This window comes from Gallus gallus, chromosome 15 (genome assembly GCF_016699485.2).
Source record: "Gallus gallus isolate bGalGal1 chromosome 15, bGalGal1.mat.broiler.GRCg7b, whole genome shotgun sequence".
Classification (NCBI taxonomy): Eukaryota; Metazoa; Chordata; class Aves; order Galliformes; family Phasianidae; genus Gallus; species Gallus gallus.
Genome location: NC_052546.1, coordinates 6,081,309 through 6,097,437, shown reverse-complemented (window position 1 = coordinate 6,097,437; position 16,129 = coordinate 6,081,309). Strand labels below are relative to the sequence as shown.

The 16,129-nt window shown below is 48.4% G+C and overlaps 1 protein-coding gene across 11 annotated transcripts in view; it reads right to left on the bottom strand.

The window, feature by feature from the left end:
• Positions 1-16,129, bottom strand: part of CUX2 (cut like homeobox 2) — a 53,916-nt gene that overhangs the window by 14,859 nt on the left and 22,928 nt on the right. For 6 of the 11 annotated variants that reach the window (XM_015275554.4, XM_040648436.2, XM_040648437.2 and 3 more), the window contains one exon: positions 1,222-1,300. In XM_015275554.4, coding sequence (XP_015131040.1) covers positions 1,222-1,300 — 79 coding nt within the window. Of the gene's footprint in view, positions 1-961; positions 1,056-1,221; positions 1,301-16,129 lie in introns of all 11 variants that reach the window. The other 5 variants (XM_040648438.2, XM_046901272.1, XM_040648439.2 and 2 more) reach the window with 1 other exon arrangement.

Genomic DNA, 16,129 nt, shown 5'->3' with positions numbered 1-16,129 from the left:
GCCACATCCCAACCTGCTCCACCCCATCCACCAGAGCTCTGTGAAACCCTCCACGCATCAAAGCTGGGCTTAAATCAAATCATCCCCAACAACAATGACATTAATTATGCTTTTAACACATTTTACTGCTTCTCCCCCTTCCCTTCACGCCACATCTGTGTGAACAATATCCCAAAGATTTACGGTTTTCTCCCGTAATTACAGACACACAGCAGCTCACTTATCACAATTCTTGCTGAGCAATCAGGCTCCGTTACAGTCGCTGCCAGAGATTTGTGTTGACAGCAGCCATTCAGAGCAAAAAGTGTCGAATCAGGACTTATGGTGTGCTTGGGAAGTGTTTGGCTGCAGAGAGACACACGGATGGGGACGGACAGGGACAGAGTGCACACGGGTGTGCACATGTGCACATGCAATTGCATGTGATTGCACAGGTGTGCACGTGATTGAACAAGCACAGGGAGAAGTGTTGGAATATGCAAATGCATGCATGTATTTGCATGGGTGTGCATGTGATTGCATGTGTTTGCAGTGGTGTGCATGCGACTGCATGTGTGTTCTCGCCTGTGCAGGTGACAGTGTGTGCAGGGAGGGTGCTGAGGAGGTGGGGAGGGCAGGAAGATAACTGGATTCTGCAAAGCGAGCTGACATTTGGTTCTTGTAGCACAGGATAAAATTTAATGAGGACAAAAATATGTCTCCCTAATTCCCCTAAGAAATCATTAAAACATTTTGTTATTCTTAAATGTCTGGAAAATGAATTAGCGGCCCTGCAGGAGCCCTTCCGTGCATCCTCAGCCCTTTGGAGCTCTCTGTCCTCGGGGACGGGCGCAGCCCCGGGGCTGCCGCACAACGCAGTGCCTCAGTTTCCCCCCAGAGCTGTGTGAGGAGCCCCTGGGGGGGTCCCAGCCCCCACAGTCTGCTGCCAGGAGCTGGGGCTGCATCATTTCACCCAACTTACCGTCAAAAAGACAACTGGGGATAGCCGCAGTGTTATTACAAGGGCTGAGCAAATGTATTCCTTTTCTAATGTCAAGATGCATTTGGCTCAGGGGCTGAAACACAGCGATGGCAAAAGCTGTTTCCACTTGTCTCTTCGGTTGGGATTTCCAAAGCAACATGCAAAGAGCGGACGTCTGTAGGGCCAGGGCTGGGCGCTGTGCCCCCGCTGCTCGGTGCTGCCTCCTCGCTATGCAGCCAGGTCGCCGCCGCAGTCCTTACCTGGAGCCTCGATCAAGTGCTTGCAAACGCTCAGGAAAGCCGTCTCAGCCTCCTTGCTCCTCTTACTAAGTGCAATCACCTGCGGGGAGATGGGAAAAGGGCAGTGAGGGATGGGGCTGGAGGAGGGAAGGGCTCATAGGGAAGGATGGGGGCACGGGATGGTGTCCCCGCTCGCATCCTGTGCACTGCCTTGGGCAGAACTCTTCGCACCGCTGTAATGTCACGCCACTCTGAATCATTGATGCACTCTGAGTAAATGAAAATTATAATTTAATGCTGGTGCTTAAATAAGAAATAAGATTTCTGCCTGGTATTGTGCTGGTGTGACAACGCTCACCCTAAGGGAGGATGTTCGCGGGGTCCTATACAATAGCATCGGAACTCAGATAGTTCTCAGCTCAGCCCCCTTGTCCCCTCTGCCACTATGGCTGCACTGTGTCTGCTGCTGGTGGGGAAGTGGCACACCACCATGCTACCAGACCAGTGGTGCCTTCATCTGTCCCATCCAACATTCATTGGTGGGAACCATTCTCTCCTGTTCGATTTCACCATGTGCCACTGCCCATTGGATGAGTTCCTCCAATCTTACTCCATGCATGTCCAGGACAGGGCTCCAATGGGACAAGGAGACCTCCATGAATGTCCCACTGTCCCCAAATTCCAGGTCTTGGGGTTACCCCAGTGGGAATGCTCCCATCTCAAAAAGCCCCCAAGCCCCATACTCAACCCCAATGCAGCCAAGGCACAGCACATCACTTTTTCTACCCTTCCCCTCGTTCATGGAGCTTGCAGCATGCTGCACCAGCCTGAATGCAAATTGCTTGTCATTCAAAACAAAAGCAAACTGCTCGTTTGTAATTCAGCAGCCACCTGAGCAAAGCCGCCTTCTCCTTCCCAGCTCATGGGCACTGGAGCACAAAGATCATTTTTCTGTTGTTAAAATTGTATAAGTTGTGCTCTTTTTAGCATCTAATATACAAACGGACTTTCCTGTTTGCAGTTTCAGCATTGGCTTTGGGGCACATTTTAATTCTAATAATAAAGTTTAGAGAGGGAGGCACTGAGTGGGAGGCGATGGGAGAGCATCATATCAAGCACACTGCATCCCATTGATCCAGCATTGAGATGGGTCCATTGAGATGGGCCAGGGCCTCAAATCAGGCTGTTCCCATGAGTTTTATTGCTGATGACACCTTACAGACACACAGCAATCATGGAATCGTTAAGGTTAGAAAAGACCACTAAGATCATCGAGTCCAACCATCAACCCACCACCTCCGTGCCCACTAACCATGTCCCTCAGTTCAGCACTGGAGAAGGGGAAGATATGGGATCTTGCCACTTCCCCAGCATCCCTGCAGCAGGCCAAGCACCTCAGTGGGAACTGCAGGAATGAGGAGCTCAGAACAGCTCTCAAGGATTTTGCTCATCTTTAGTAACAGCGTTTTGTTTCATTTCAGGTTTGGTTTTCTCCTGAAAACTAATATGCAGAGGTAAATGGCCAAGCACAACATCATTTTGAGACCTCAAAGCTTCCCAAAATGTTTGAAAACACTTTCATCAAAGTGAAACATATGGATATTTTCCAGGGATATCCCCTACTTGGGCTGCAGCCTCTCATTAACCACAGCATTACACTGTGGATTCCAGTTCATCAGCCCCAAAATTACACTTTTTGCCCCCAAACCCAACCCATCCCATGGGTGTGGTGGCTCCCAGTGTCCATCCCATGGCTTTGGGTTGCCGATGGCACCTCTCAGCCTCAGGGTTATGAGTTAACAGTGAACCAACCACAGCAGGTGGATTTTGAGCCAACTCTGCTCTTTCAGCATCCCACTAAACTTCAGGAAATGTCAGCGACAACGATAGGTAAAACTTCCCATGGCCTTTGGGATAATCTGGGACAATTCCCAAAATAGGCAGTAGGTGGGGTTTTTAGCAGCATGATTGAAGCCCTCCAAGCTGAATAAATCCCCCCTCTAAAGCAGCCCTGGGGGCATCAGCCTCAAACCAAGCTTCTGGGAAGCAGGTTTGGCAGAAAAGCCAAGTTCTCATTAATTTCATTCTTCCCCCCCTGTTTTCCCTGCAGCATGGGCTCAAGGTGAGCGCGGCGCGGGAGCGGGGCGTGTGATGGATGACATTCCCGCGCCGGCTCTTTTTCATGGCTGGTGACTTTCCAGCAAAGCAATTATCACTGTAGAATGCGTAATAGCCTAATTAATTACTATTGTCAGGCTGGCCTCTGTGCCATGATTATACCTTACGAAGCCAACTTTTTAAACATTTGGAAGCAGAAATATTATTATAATTGACTGACAAAGCAGTGAAACTCCCCAGCCCGGCCGCGTGCCCGCATCCATACCGCGTGGGATCCAGCACACGCTCCTCCCCGCATCCTCGTATCAAGTGCAGGATAAGTATCAGTTATTTCCATCTAAATACTCGTGGCAGTGAAACACAAATGAGCTCTTTCTACGCAAGGAGGAACAGCTGTCAGGGGGGAGAAAGCAGCAGCAGAGACCCCAAACGTTGAAGGAAACTGATGAAAAAATACATTCAGGCTATTTTCCTCTTTTTTTTTTTTTTTTTGCTGATGGATAAAGAAGTCAGGGAGAAAAGTGGGAGGGATGGGAACAGTCCCATTGCACGCACACCCAACCCTTCGTTCCGCTCCAACTCATTCCTCCAAAGGCAGCAAGCTTACATCGCTTTCACAAGGCCAAAAAGCAATTCACGTCAAAAAGATCAATAATATAAAAATAAAGCCTGAGAATTCTAGTTAAAGGGAACGTCATATAAATATGTTGTTCACGTTCATGATTCGCAGATTAAAAAAAAAAAGAAGAATCAATATAAGTTCTTCAGATGATGTTATTTCTAATGAGAAATATACCGGCACTGCTGCAAATAACTGCTTAACCAAGAAAAAAAAAAGCATTAATAATTTACTTTATAATGCGTAGGCTATGAAATGAAAGAAAATTGCTGCTGGTTCTTAATTTTGTTGTAATACTTCCTGACAAGTTCAATGACACTTTGGCAAAGTTCCTGAAAGTGGAGGCAGAGGGCACCAATCTCAATGGGATTGGTTTTGCCCCTCATCCTGCGCTGGCAGTGGTGGCATCACCCGACCACCCATTGGCGCTGTTTGGAGGTGCCAGTTGGCACCACCGGGAGAAGTTTCCCTTGGACTTCATTTTCTGCATTTCCATCACCACCTCCATGGCTCCAAATACACTGCGCGGAGTGCCCAAGCCATCCCCAGTTGAGGCCCAATCTCGATTCCCAGCGCAGCAAAACCATCTCAAGAACGCTCTGCGTTTTCACCAACACAATTCTATGTATCTTTTTTTTTTTCACTGCCAAGTTTAGACTTTTTCCCCAAATTTATTTTTTCAGTGCGTTTGCTGACAGTTGGCGACTGTCAACCATCTGCTACCCGTGCGCGCGCCGGAGCGCGAGGCTGCAGTGCGAACCGAAGGATGCCAGGCAATGGGGACCAGAAACACCCCACCGGGTGGGTTTATTCCCACATTTACATGAAATATTGTCTTGCAAAAATATGCAAAACTCGCAAGTTTGGGGTGAGGAGCTGCCTCTGCCAAAACTAAAAGTCAACGCAAGGCCCATGTAGATGGAAGTGGTGGTCTGAGGGACTTAAGATCACACCGCGATGCGTTGCTAGGTTTAAGGCAGCACAGTGGGGATGGAAATGCAGTGATATGAGATCCCCGCTCACAGCTGGGTGGATTTTGGCACTGCCAGCCTCACACTGCCTGGGCTGAGGATGCGGCGTCCATCCTGCGGGACAGCGGTGCGCGTGCACAAAGTTTCACCTCCAATTTAGCAGAACAAAACTTTTAATTTAGATGTTTTCATCCATCTATCAGAATAATAAGAAAAAAAAAAGTAAGTTTAAAATAATGACTGTAATAAATGAAGGTAATTAATTGTAGTTTGTTCCTTTACTGTCTAGTCAGCTTAATTTTACCTTTTCATCTAATAATGAGAAAATAATTTTTGTGCTCTGAGGGTTAATGATATGTAACTGCAAGAGCTGCTAATTGCATGTTGCAAACTATTCATCAAAATCCCCATCTGCGCTACTTGATTATGTTTGCTAAATTATTGCTTTGAATTATCTTTCATAAAGCAACTTTTGTAATTAGCAGGGCTTTCGCTTTGCTCTTTTCTCCATTGCAAGGATATTCAAACTTGGTCCGTTTCAAGCTGTTGCCATTAAGCTGCCATCGCGGGCAGCTTTTTGTGATTCTCCTACAGAGAAATAAACTGGCCTTTATCTAATCAGGACGAAAAACAAAAGTCGGGTTTTCTCTCAGCGGGGACGATTTATTCCTTCCTTCAATCTCCCTGCTGGCCCCCATTTCTCCTTCCTCGAGAAAGAAATTACATAGGAAGGATGCAGGAGCCTAAATGTATATGAGCTGCATTCTGAAATGGCAGAGAAACGGCAAAGAAGCCCATCCACCACAGCACAGGTTAATATTTTAGAATTATTTTTTTATGCCCATTTACAAGAAGGACTAGAGAGGGAACTCGTGCCATTCATCACCGCATTTTTATGGGCTCCTTCCCATGACACAGATGATGTAGCGTCCTGCTCTCCCTGTAAATATTCATGGGGAGCGCAATGAGAAGTGCAGTTTGCAGAAAAGAAAGAAAACCCAAAAATTCAAGAGGGAAAAAAAGGAGGAAAAAAAGCTCCCCTAGAGAAAAAAGGGGGGAAGAAAAGTCCCTCAGGTGGGCTTGTGTCTCCACATGCAGTCATGGAGATACCAACATGAGGACCATGTGCAATGAACGAGCATCACCCTTTGGCCTCATCCAGGGTTCCCTGTACTGATCCAGCAGGTAATAGAGGGGGAACATCCACCCCGTGGGTACGAGATGAAATAACCCCTCCTGCTTCCAGCAAGGGCAGGTGAGGCTCAGGTGATGGGTGAGGAGATGAAGCAACACTTCATAGAATCATAGTATCATTCCAGATGGAAAAGATTGACAGGTCCAGCCATCAACCCATCACCACTAACCATGTTTCTCGGTGCCACATCTACACATTTCTCAACACTTTGATGTCCTTCCTGTCCTACATGGAAAAGAAACACAAACTCAAAGAAGTTGTGTTTATCCCAATCCACCCTTTGGGATATATTCCCCCCACATCTGCTCTGAAGCACACCTGGAGGGGAGGAGGGCAGACACACTGGTAAAGAAGCTGCCACCAAGCCAGGGATTGCATCCCAGTGTCACCTCTGTCACCATAAATCCAAGGGCAGTTGGTAGAGGGACAGGCTGGGCCCTGCAGGACGGAGCTCATCCGTGCGCCGTGCATCTAATGAAGGCTATTGGGAAAAATGCAGTATTTAAAAGACTGGAAATGTATTCCTATTGTTATCACTCTCTTTTATGTGTTTATGCATAGTGCATTGGAATGAATCAATACTGGATTGCCCTATAAATAAATGAGCATATCAGTAAACTGAGTAATAAAATGAAGTGATGAAAAATATGGAAATCAGCCGCATTTGTGTAAATCCAGTTATTGTTTACTTTAATATTTTCTTATGCAGTTACGTAGCTCCAAAGAGACAGATTTAAAATAAGGTAATGCTCAGCAGATGACAGATCCTAATGTGTCGCTGCCGGCAAGCGCAGCGTGCCGACATCTCCCCGGGGGGTTTCCATCTGAGCACATCAGAGGAGCGCAGCGAGCAGCCCCTGGTGAGGAGCATCACAGACCCAGGGAGACAGCAACAGATCCCACAGGGATGCATCACCTTGGCCCATCCAACGCTGGACCAGAACCCATGCACACGAGCCCTGAATGCCACTGGAGACCGCATGGACCACATGGATCATAGAATCATAGGATGGCTTGGGTTGGAGGGGACCTCAAAGATCACCCGGTTCCAAACTCTTGCCATGTGCAGGTTGGCTGCCAACTGCTAGATCAATCCCAGGGCATCCCAGCATAGGGATCGCATTGTCTGGAGAAGCTGTTGTTGGGATGATGCATCCACACTGAGCATCCGCTGCAAGGCTCTTGGTTTTCCATTTTTTCATCCCATCCGCCTCCAGTCCAGCGAACAGCCTCCGCTAACGTCTATTTTGGAGTTGCTCTTTTTTTTCCCTCTCCTCTCCTCTCTTTTTTTTTTTTAAACATATTTTATGAAAAAAATAACTGTGTCTCCCCCATCTGGGCTGTGATCTTGGCACCAAACACCCAGCGCTTGCTTATTGGGAGCACCACGAGACGCAAAGCCCAAACCCTGGCACCCCGCGCGAGACACAGCCACAGTTTGGGGGCTGCCATCCATCCCTATGGCTAATCAGCTCCCTTCCTTGTTAGCCACTTACGTCTCCAGTTTTCAAACTCTGGTTGCAACTGAGGGAAACGTGCCGTCCTGCCGAGTTAATTCTATGACAGCAAATGTACTGTACTTCAGGTACATTTTTCTTAAATTCCCGGCTGAGTTCAATTAAATGTTTATGAGGCTGTTCGCGTTCCCCCCGCCGCGCTGCCAGCTCAGGAGCAGCAGAATTCAGCTCCTTCTGGAACAAAACAAAAACAAAAGAGGGGGGGGGAGGTGGAAAAAAGAAAGAAGGGGGAAAAAAATAAAGGAAAAATTAAAAAAAAAAGTAGTTTAGGAGCACTCTTTTTTTACTACTGTAATTCCCCTGGAATGATTCCAATGCGTGTTGGCAATATTGATGGGGGGGGGGGGGGGGTTGTATGAATAATTGAAGAAAACGGGTATGCAACACAACGGCAAAGCAAAGGCAAGCGGGTGGCTGCGATAATCAGAAGCTGATCAATATGCTCCGCTCCCCAGCCCACCCTCCTCCTTTCTTTTCCAAAAGGAGCAGTGACATAAGCTCATCAGTAACTGTAAAAAAACATCGCACTCCGAGTGTCAAAATAGTCAAGTACAGCATATTGTATTGCCAGATTTGATTCGGAGTCCACTCTGCTGCCAGCTTACATACATCAGCGGGGAGGGAAGCAGTCCAACTGTGACTTACTTACACTTAAGTGTTCATAAATAAGAATTTCAGGATATGTATGGCTTTTTAATTTCGGCAGAATTTGAAACAAAACGATGGGGCTGGTAGGAAGTAAAGTGACCCTCAGTGCCATCACCGTAAATCACAGCCCTGGCTCTGGCCAGAGGTACCATCACCAAGGCTGACATGGGACAGCCACCACCAGGCCACTGGGATTCCCAGCTCATCCTCACCATCCCCTGGCTCACATCAGGATCACACAGAGCACTAAGGCCATGAGCCATGGCGAAGCAGAGGGGCCTTTGTCTGATGGGAAGATCCGTCGGGAGCTCGCAGCCCCGCCACGAGAAGCTCATTAGCCAGACTCTAATTACTGCCCTGCAGTCTGCGGGAAAAGACGGAAACCATAAAATGCAAAGAGGGGGACACTATTAATTGCTTTTTGATGAATCGGGTGGCAGGGGGTCAGGAGGTGCTGGTGTGGGCAAGCCTCGAGCATCCCTGCCTGGATGCTGGGTACCCATAAAGGGAGCGCTTGGGGCAAAGTGGGCTTGCAGCAGGGCTAAGGTGGAATGCGGTAGGCAGGGATGCTTGGATAGGGGAATGAGGATGCTGGTTTTGGCTGAGCTAACAGCTGCCAGTGTTCGGTACAGGGATCAACCTTTTGAAACCTCTGGATAGGAAGGTATGGGGAAAGGAGGGATGTTACTGGAGAAACCCTATGTCTAAGCCCTCTTCCATGGGACCAGAGCATCCCTCTTGCTATTCTTCAAACCCCATTGCTCCCATGTGCCCATCCAGCATGGAGGACATGGGGCTGCGCTGGCAGGCAGGGGTACCCAAGCCATCCATCATCCCCTACGTATTATGTAAATCTGCAGTGCTAAAGATGTATGGAGTCAATTATCAGGGGTCAGTGCTCGGTGTAAAATTCATACAATGAAGCTCTTGGTCTCAAATGAATTTGTGAGAGATTGCAAGCTTACTGCCTTTTATTGGACAATATAAATATTTCACTGTTATATAAAAAAAAATATTGGAGAGAAGGCAGATAAAACCAGGTCCTGTGTGTATACAGAGAAGCAGGGAGTGAAAAACGGCCGTCAGCATCTTTCTAACGGCCTCGCAGTGCGGTACGGGAACACGGGGTTTTACGAGCAGGTTGGGGATAGGGGGAGTGGAGTGAGCAGAAAAGCCCCCCCAGTGCATCCCTACAGCGGTGGGGGGCAATTGGTGCACTGTGGATGGGCTGCTGGTCACAGTGCAATTATCAGCACCAATGGGGCCACTGGGCTTGAATGTGGCACTGGTGGGGACGGTGCCACCAGCCAACATGGCTCCACGCCCACACCTTCCTTCCCCAATATCCGGTAGGTCAACCCATCCCTGCAACCATAAAGTGGGAGAAAATAAAGAATAAAATAAAATTAGAAAGCCTATAGGAATCGATCCCTCTTTCTCCATCTACCTATATTTTATTAAAAACTTTCACATCAATATTAATGGTTAAATCCTCACCGAGCTGAGTTTAATCACCTGTAAACTGCATCTCCAGCCACAGCACTTTGCTGCAGGGTATGACCCAAGGAGGAGTGGTGCCCACAGCCTTCAGTGTCCCCATCTCAGGTCCCCCGCTGTCACCTACAGCCACATGGGGAGGGGACACAGGTGCTGAGCCAGAGCCACGTCCCCATGCCACAGACAGGGATGAAGACTAAAGGAGAAATAAGGAGGGCATGCAGGAGAGAGGAAAGAAGGGGAAAAGCAGGATCCTGGATAGAAATTGGTTCACCAATATAAAATATCTGGGGCTCTGCCTGCCAAAAGGTACCTGCTGTCAGATGCTATGTGAATCACAATGCTTGCATAGGAAGGATTTGAATGGAGTCCATTAGTGCCTGGGATGATGAGTCAGGACCAGGGGAAGGAGCTGCGAGCTCACGCCTGGCTGGAGCCAAGGGAGAGCATTGGCTGGGTTCAAACAGACCCTGCTCAAGCCCCCCAGAAAGGGAAATACGTATCAGTAGTGCTCACTACAGGCTTTCCCACACAGCCAGGAGCTCCAGCACGGTGCCATGAAGTGTGCAGGCGTGCAGCCACATCCTGAACTCTGCACCCCAGGCACAAAGCAAGCGGCCACGCCGCCGGCTCCAGCCATCTGAAATGGAATCGGGCTCTACAGCACTTTATCAAAGCGCTGTAATGGGATCTCGGAAAGGGCAGAGATTGGAGACACGCAGTAGATTTCCATTCCCAGGGAGATATGAAAAAGCTGTGTTAAAAAAAAAAAAAAAGAAGAAACATATATCAAGGGCTGCTATCTCATGGGGTATAACTGGGGGCTGCTGGCAGATATTCTGCTGCCTGCTCTCCACCTTGATGCTGATGCATGGCAGTGGGGCTGCTGGGAGCCTGGTGCCATCCCCACCTCACAACCCCATCCCCAGCCAGGGGCAGCCCCGCCGGAGGCACAGGAGGGCCCCGCTTCCAGCAGAACATTCATTCATTACCATATTCATTCAGTGTTTATCTCGCAGATGTACGGATCCGTTACAATGGAGAAAAAAGAGAACTCAGAATTTATTCTCAAAAGATATTCAAATTAGTTAATCAAGAGTCCTTTTATTACGTGTCTCGTGTACCAGCAGCAACTATCCATCGAGATAAATGATCAGCTGCTAATAACTGATTACATTGCAGCAAGTGTTTTCTTATCCCTATTACCACCATGTTTAAAGACATTTTATAAATTTCTAATTATTGCAAATTGTTTCTCCTTTTGAAAACATCTTCCCATACTCATCAGCTGTCAATTTCTCCCCAGATCTCTCTCGTTGAAGGGTGTTAATAGGGAGGGAAGCACAGAAACAGGCACCCCAACCACCTTGTCCCCATTGCCCCTGCTCACACGACCCCCCAAACTCCCCACGCTCTGGAAAAGGGCCAGGAAAAGCAACCTAAGGGAGACGGAAGGCAAACCGAAAGCAGCCATGAGATTGATCAGGCTGGGACCGTGCTGTCTTAAAGCATGATCCATCTTGACAAGCACGGCGTGGTGGCTGGGGCCGTTTTCCTGGGAAGGATTCGCTGTCCAGTGAACCACGGAGAAATAAATAAACCAGCAGTATATAATGTGGCTCCTGACAAGTGCAAGACATCCGTTCCTAAAGACACTGGCATCCGAGGTCAGCGTGGTGCTTAGGAGGGTGCTAAATAAGATCCTGCTTTCCTCCTGCATATTTTACAGATGAAAGCTGTTCCAGCCTGACAGAAATAGTTAAGAGGGTTCAAAGCCAACGAGGACTTTAAATCCAGCCACCGGCCCCATGCCGCCACTCCAGCCTATTTCTGGGATCCATTCATTACGGCAATCAATCAGCTTGGGAAAAAAAAAAAACAACAGCAGCAAAAACGATGATAAAAAACCCTCTAAACACTCTTAGACGCTGTAATGGAAAATAGATCTCCTTCCATTGCTTCGGAGCAGCGGTCTCCAGGCCATGGGACAAGCTGAGACCAGAGGAGAGGAAGAGGAAGAGGAGAAAGGCTCCAAGAGAGCAGGGCACACAACACAACATGTTTTGGGGGCAGAGTATGGCTGCATGGCTGCCGGGAAGGGAAGGGGCCGTGGGTAGAGTCCTGGTCCCGCTGGCGGAGGCCTCTTGGCTCCGTGGGGGCCCGGAGCAGGGGAGGAGACGCCGCAGGCACCAGCCAGGCCATTATACGCTTTATTGATGCTGTTCTGAAGAAAGCTAATCAATATATTAGATTTCCCAAAGAAAGAAAACACCAGCTGCCAGCAGCGCACGGCTCCTTGGCTGCGCCGCGGCTCTCCATCAAGGCCAGGGCTGCGAGGGTCGGGGTCAGGTTCAAGAGGAGGCCTGGCGCTAGTGGGGTCAGGCCAGGGCAATGGCTGGGCTCTGTGGTGGGGTCCCCTGAGTCCTGGTGGGCTGAGATAAAGCTAGGAACCCTGCAGATATCCTGCACAGCCTCCCTGTAGGGAAATGCCAGGGGACAGGCCTGTGCCCTACAGGGCAGAGCCAGGGGATAGACCTGTGTCCTGCAGGGCAATGCCTGGGGATAGACCTGTGTCCTGCAGCACAAGTCCAAGGGATAGACCTGTGCCCTACAGTGTAGAGCCAGGGGATAGACTTGTGCCCCAAAGGACAAGGCCAGGCGATAGGCACAGAGCCCAGGATGGAGAATAGACATTTTAGGACCTGTCCCTTGCAAGCTGTATCTGCTCAGCGGAACCACTGCAGCAGCACTGCATGGTTCCAGAATTTCATCATGGATCATCAGTGTGATACCCCATTGGCAGCCTGGCTGCCATGCCACAAAGAAAGGCCCCAGCAAGAGGCACAATGTTGGGAAACCTGCACTGACAGGGAGGATGAATGACGTCACAGGGAACTGATCAGTGTTTTAATAGAATTAGATCATTTAGGGGTTTGCAGAGCCGTTTCCCGAACCCCCAAATCGTGCAGATTTGTAGTCCAAAGCCTAAAGCAGGACGCATTTAAACAAGGCAGAGTCAATGTCCCACATTTCCCCAGGATTATCTGAACCATATCAGATATAATCCAATGATCTGTAAAGTGATTATACCCAACTGAATATAAGAGATCTCTTCTGGTAATGCAATATTTCATCCAGCTGCAGACATTAGGAGGAGGCAAACAAAGGAGGAGATTTAATAAGTGGAAATAAAACTATAGGCAGAGATAGTTTTAATTTTTTTTTTTTTTTGTATTGCATCTAATTGCAATCAACAACAGACATCTGACACAGTGACAGCATCAGCAAAATTGCTGCTGAGAGCACAGAATCTTTGTCTAAAAATAATCAGACATTCAGCGTGCCACTGTTTGTTATAATGGTAATCGATGCTGGAGGCTTTGAATTCCATCAATTTATAGATCTGCTCTGTTCTGCCTGGTGATTGTGTTCTGCACACATCTACTCCCTCTCAGCGCAGGCAGCGCCGGGGCACTGTGTGATTAAGATAAGCTCAGATTCCTTTCATACATTCCTTATCAGCTCTAATTCTCCACCAGGCAGAGATGTTCGCAGCAGTTAAAGATTAGTTCAGCTTCTCAGACGCCAAATTTGAGGGTATTGATCAATAAATCAAATCAGAGCAATCAATTGCCCAATCAGAAGAGTCTAGCCGATGCATTATTACTGGCGCCTTCGAACCAGGGCTTTCATGGGTTTCATCAAAACACTGCCTGCCTGGCTCCCCGCCAGCTCCCAGGCTGCCTAATAGACTCCACAGCAGAGGAGCTCCAGCCCAGCAGAAGAGCAATAAATTTCTCATCAAACAGCCGATAGAGAAACAAGATGAACATCTGTTTTGCTGCAATGAAACTCCTGTGTTCTTCGGGATCTGCAAACCAGGTCTGACAGACCACCCCAAAGGCAGCTTTGCCTTCCACAAAGCAGCGAAGCAGAATATTTGCCAGTTATTTCAATCAGGTAATTTAAGAAGACTTTGCATTCGCCTCTCCGCAGCTGCTGGAGCTTTACAGACAGGATTCCAGCTCAGTCAATAATAAAAGCCATCCTGGGACCCTGTACTATGAAGGCAATTTTATGATACCCATTATGTGGCAATGTAACTTCATTAAAAGCTGTTTATTCCCTCTAAGCATTTTAAGCACTTTCCCTCACCCATAAAGCAGAGCCTCCCAATGCACCAGGAAGCATTTTTTTGCTGTTGTTTGTTTTCTGTTTTTTACAAAAAAAGCCATTTTCTGGCATTTCCTCCTTGGGTCACTCCCAGTGCCGAGGGCACCCTGAGCATCGCTGCGAGGTGACACCCACTGCTGGGGGCACAGCACCCGTGTGCTGCTCCAAAATGCACCCAGTGACCAAATTCACCCACCTGGGGCAAAACCGCCCCCCCCCCCCCCCCCCCCCCCTCCCTACACCCCATGAGACCTCAGCGCCTTTATTTTCTAATGCCCATGTCAGCTGCAGGGCGTCCTGAGTGCCTTCCCCATGGAAAGAGAAGGAGAAGCCATTTCCCAGGCATTTCTTGCAAAAGCAAGAAAGGAAAAATAAAGGAGAGTGGAAGAGCAGCACAGAGCTGAGCACCATGCGAGGCAGCCCTGCACCAGCCGGGTGCCTGCTCCGAGAGGCAGCTGTATATTACATTTATTGTGCACTCAAGATGAGCTACGATTCCTGCAGCTCTATTTAGGTGACATTTATTATGCTGCCTTGTTTTATAAATTAACATGGACAAGGGACCCTAAAATTAGCCGGCATCATCTGGCTCTCTGCTGCAAAAAGGGTCTGGGGGGAAGGCTGGGGGTGCCTGGCACCTCTGCACACCCCCCTGGGGGCAATCTGGGGACCTTCAGTCTGATTTTCCAACCTGGCATCAACACCCAGCCCCGAGAGACCAAGCTGCAATTATGGCCCACTGGGACAGACCCCATCCTGCAGAAAACAGACACATCCCATACAACGGCATCCAAGAGACAACATAAATCCTTAAATCAAGCAAACAACCCCAAATCTCAAATTTAACACTTATTCCTGTTGGTAATTTCCTGTGTAAACACACACACACACAAAGGCAAACCAACAAAAAGGCCATCCTCTTGTGTCAATTCTACCCAAAAAACACCCTCAGGAATGTGCATGAAGGACACAGCTCCAACCCCAGCAACAACAATCCTGGCCATCAGGAGTCTCATTTGTATAAATCTCCATCTTTCCAGGAAAATCCTTCCAAAACGGTGTGCCTTTCCCCAAACCCCTCTAATGCAACAGGTCAGCGCACGGCTGCATCCAATGTGTACTCGGGGCTTCTTTAAATAACAGCCCTGGGTAGCCAAGGAAAAATAGAATTACTAGAATACATTTTAATTGATTTACAGCAGCACTTAGTAACAGTGATAAAAGAAAAACTTGTTTTATTGGCCCATCTGCTAATTAGCTGCACTGACTCTGGTAGGGAACGTTGCACTCGCGGCACAACCCCGACCTTCACGCAGCCAGAAGCAGCTTTCATACACAAAAAGTCCTTTGTAATAACAGGAGACAAATGTTTGCCAAGGACAACAGGCTGCTCTAAGCGTTATCACCCGCACTCCCAACATCAAAATCCCAGCCATTTCCAACCAATGGGAAAAAGCAGCCCCACCGTCTCCCCTTCCTGTCCATAAATGAGCCTTCATTGCAACTTCGGCAGATCCTTCCCCTAACGACTTTTAAGGGCAGCAGATAAAGTCGAAAGGAGCGCGCAAGAACCCAACAAATGTTTAATATTCAATAAATGTGTCAATTTTACATACGGAGGCAAATGGGTCTTTATTGAAGAATTGGTAAACTTCCTCGGAGGAAAGTAAGTGCATTTTAGCCTTCAAGGGGTCCCTGATGAATAGAAATGGAATGTGATTTGTGATAAAACTCAGCTGCTCTATAAAAGACGTTAAATAAATGTTGCTGTTTCACTAGGGATATACAGAATTGATTGCATTATAGACTGATTCGAAGATGCACACTCCTGCAAGCCACCTGCTTGCTTCTGTGCACGGCACAGCCCAGCCCTGCTCCTCCACGCGTACCCCAAGCACCAGCCCAGAATGTTCTGGAAGTGCCATAAAAACACCGATCCCCATGGTTTGGTCCATGGTGCTGCAGGGCACCTCGCCCCCCAGGGATGTGCTGCACCTCAGCACAAGGACATGCCGTGTTTCTATGTATGAGGATCTGTTGAAGAAGGTTTTACACTGAGGGCGGTGAGGCACTGCACAGGGTGCACAGAGAGGTGGTGCCCCATCCCTGCAGATACCCACGGTCAGGGGATGGGGCTGTGAGCACTGATGGAGCTGTGGGTGTCCCTGTGCACTGCAGGCAGTGGGAGCAG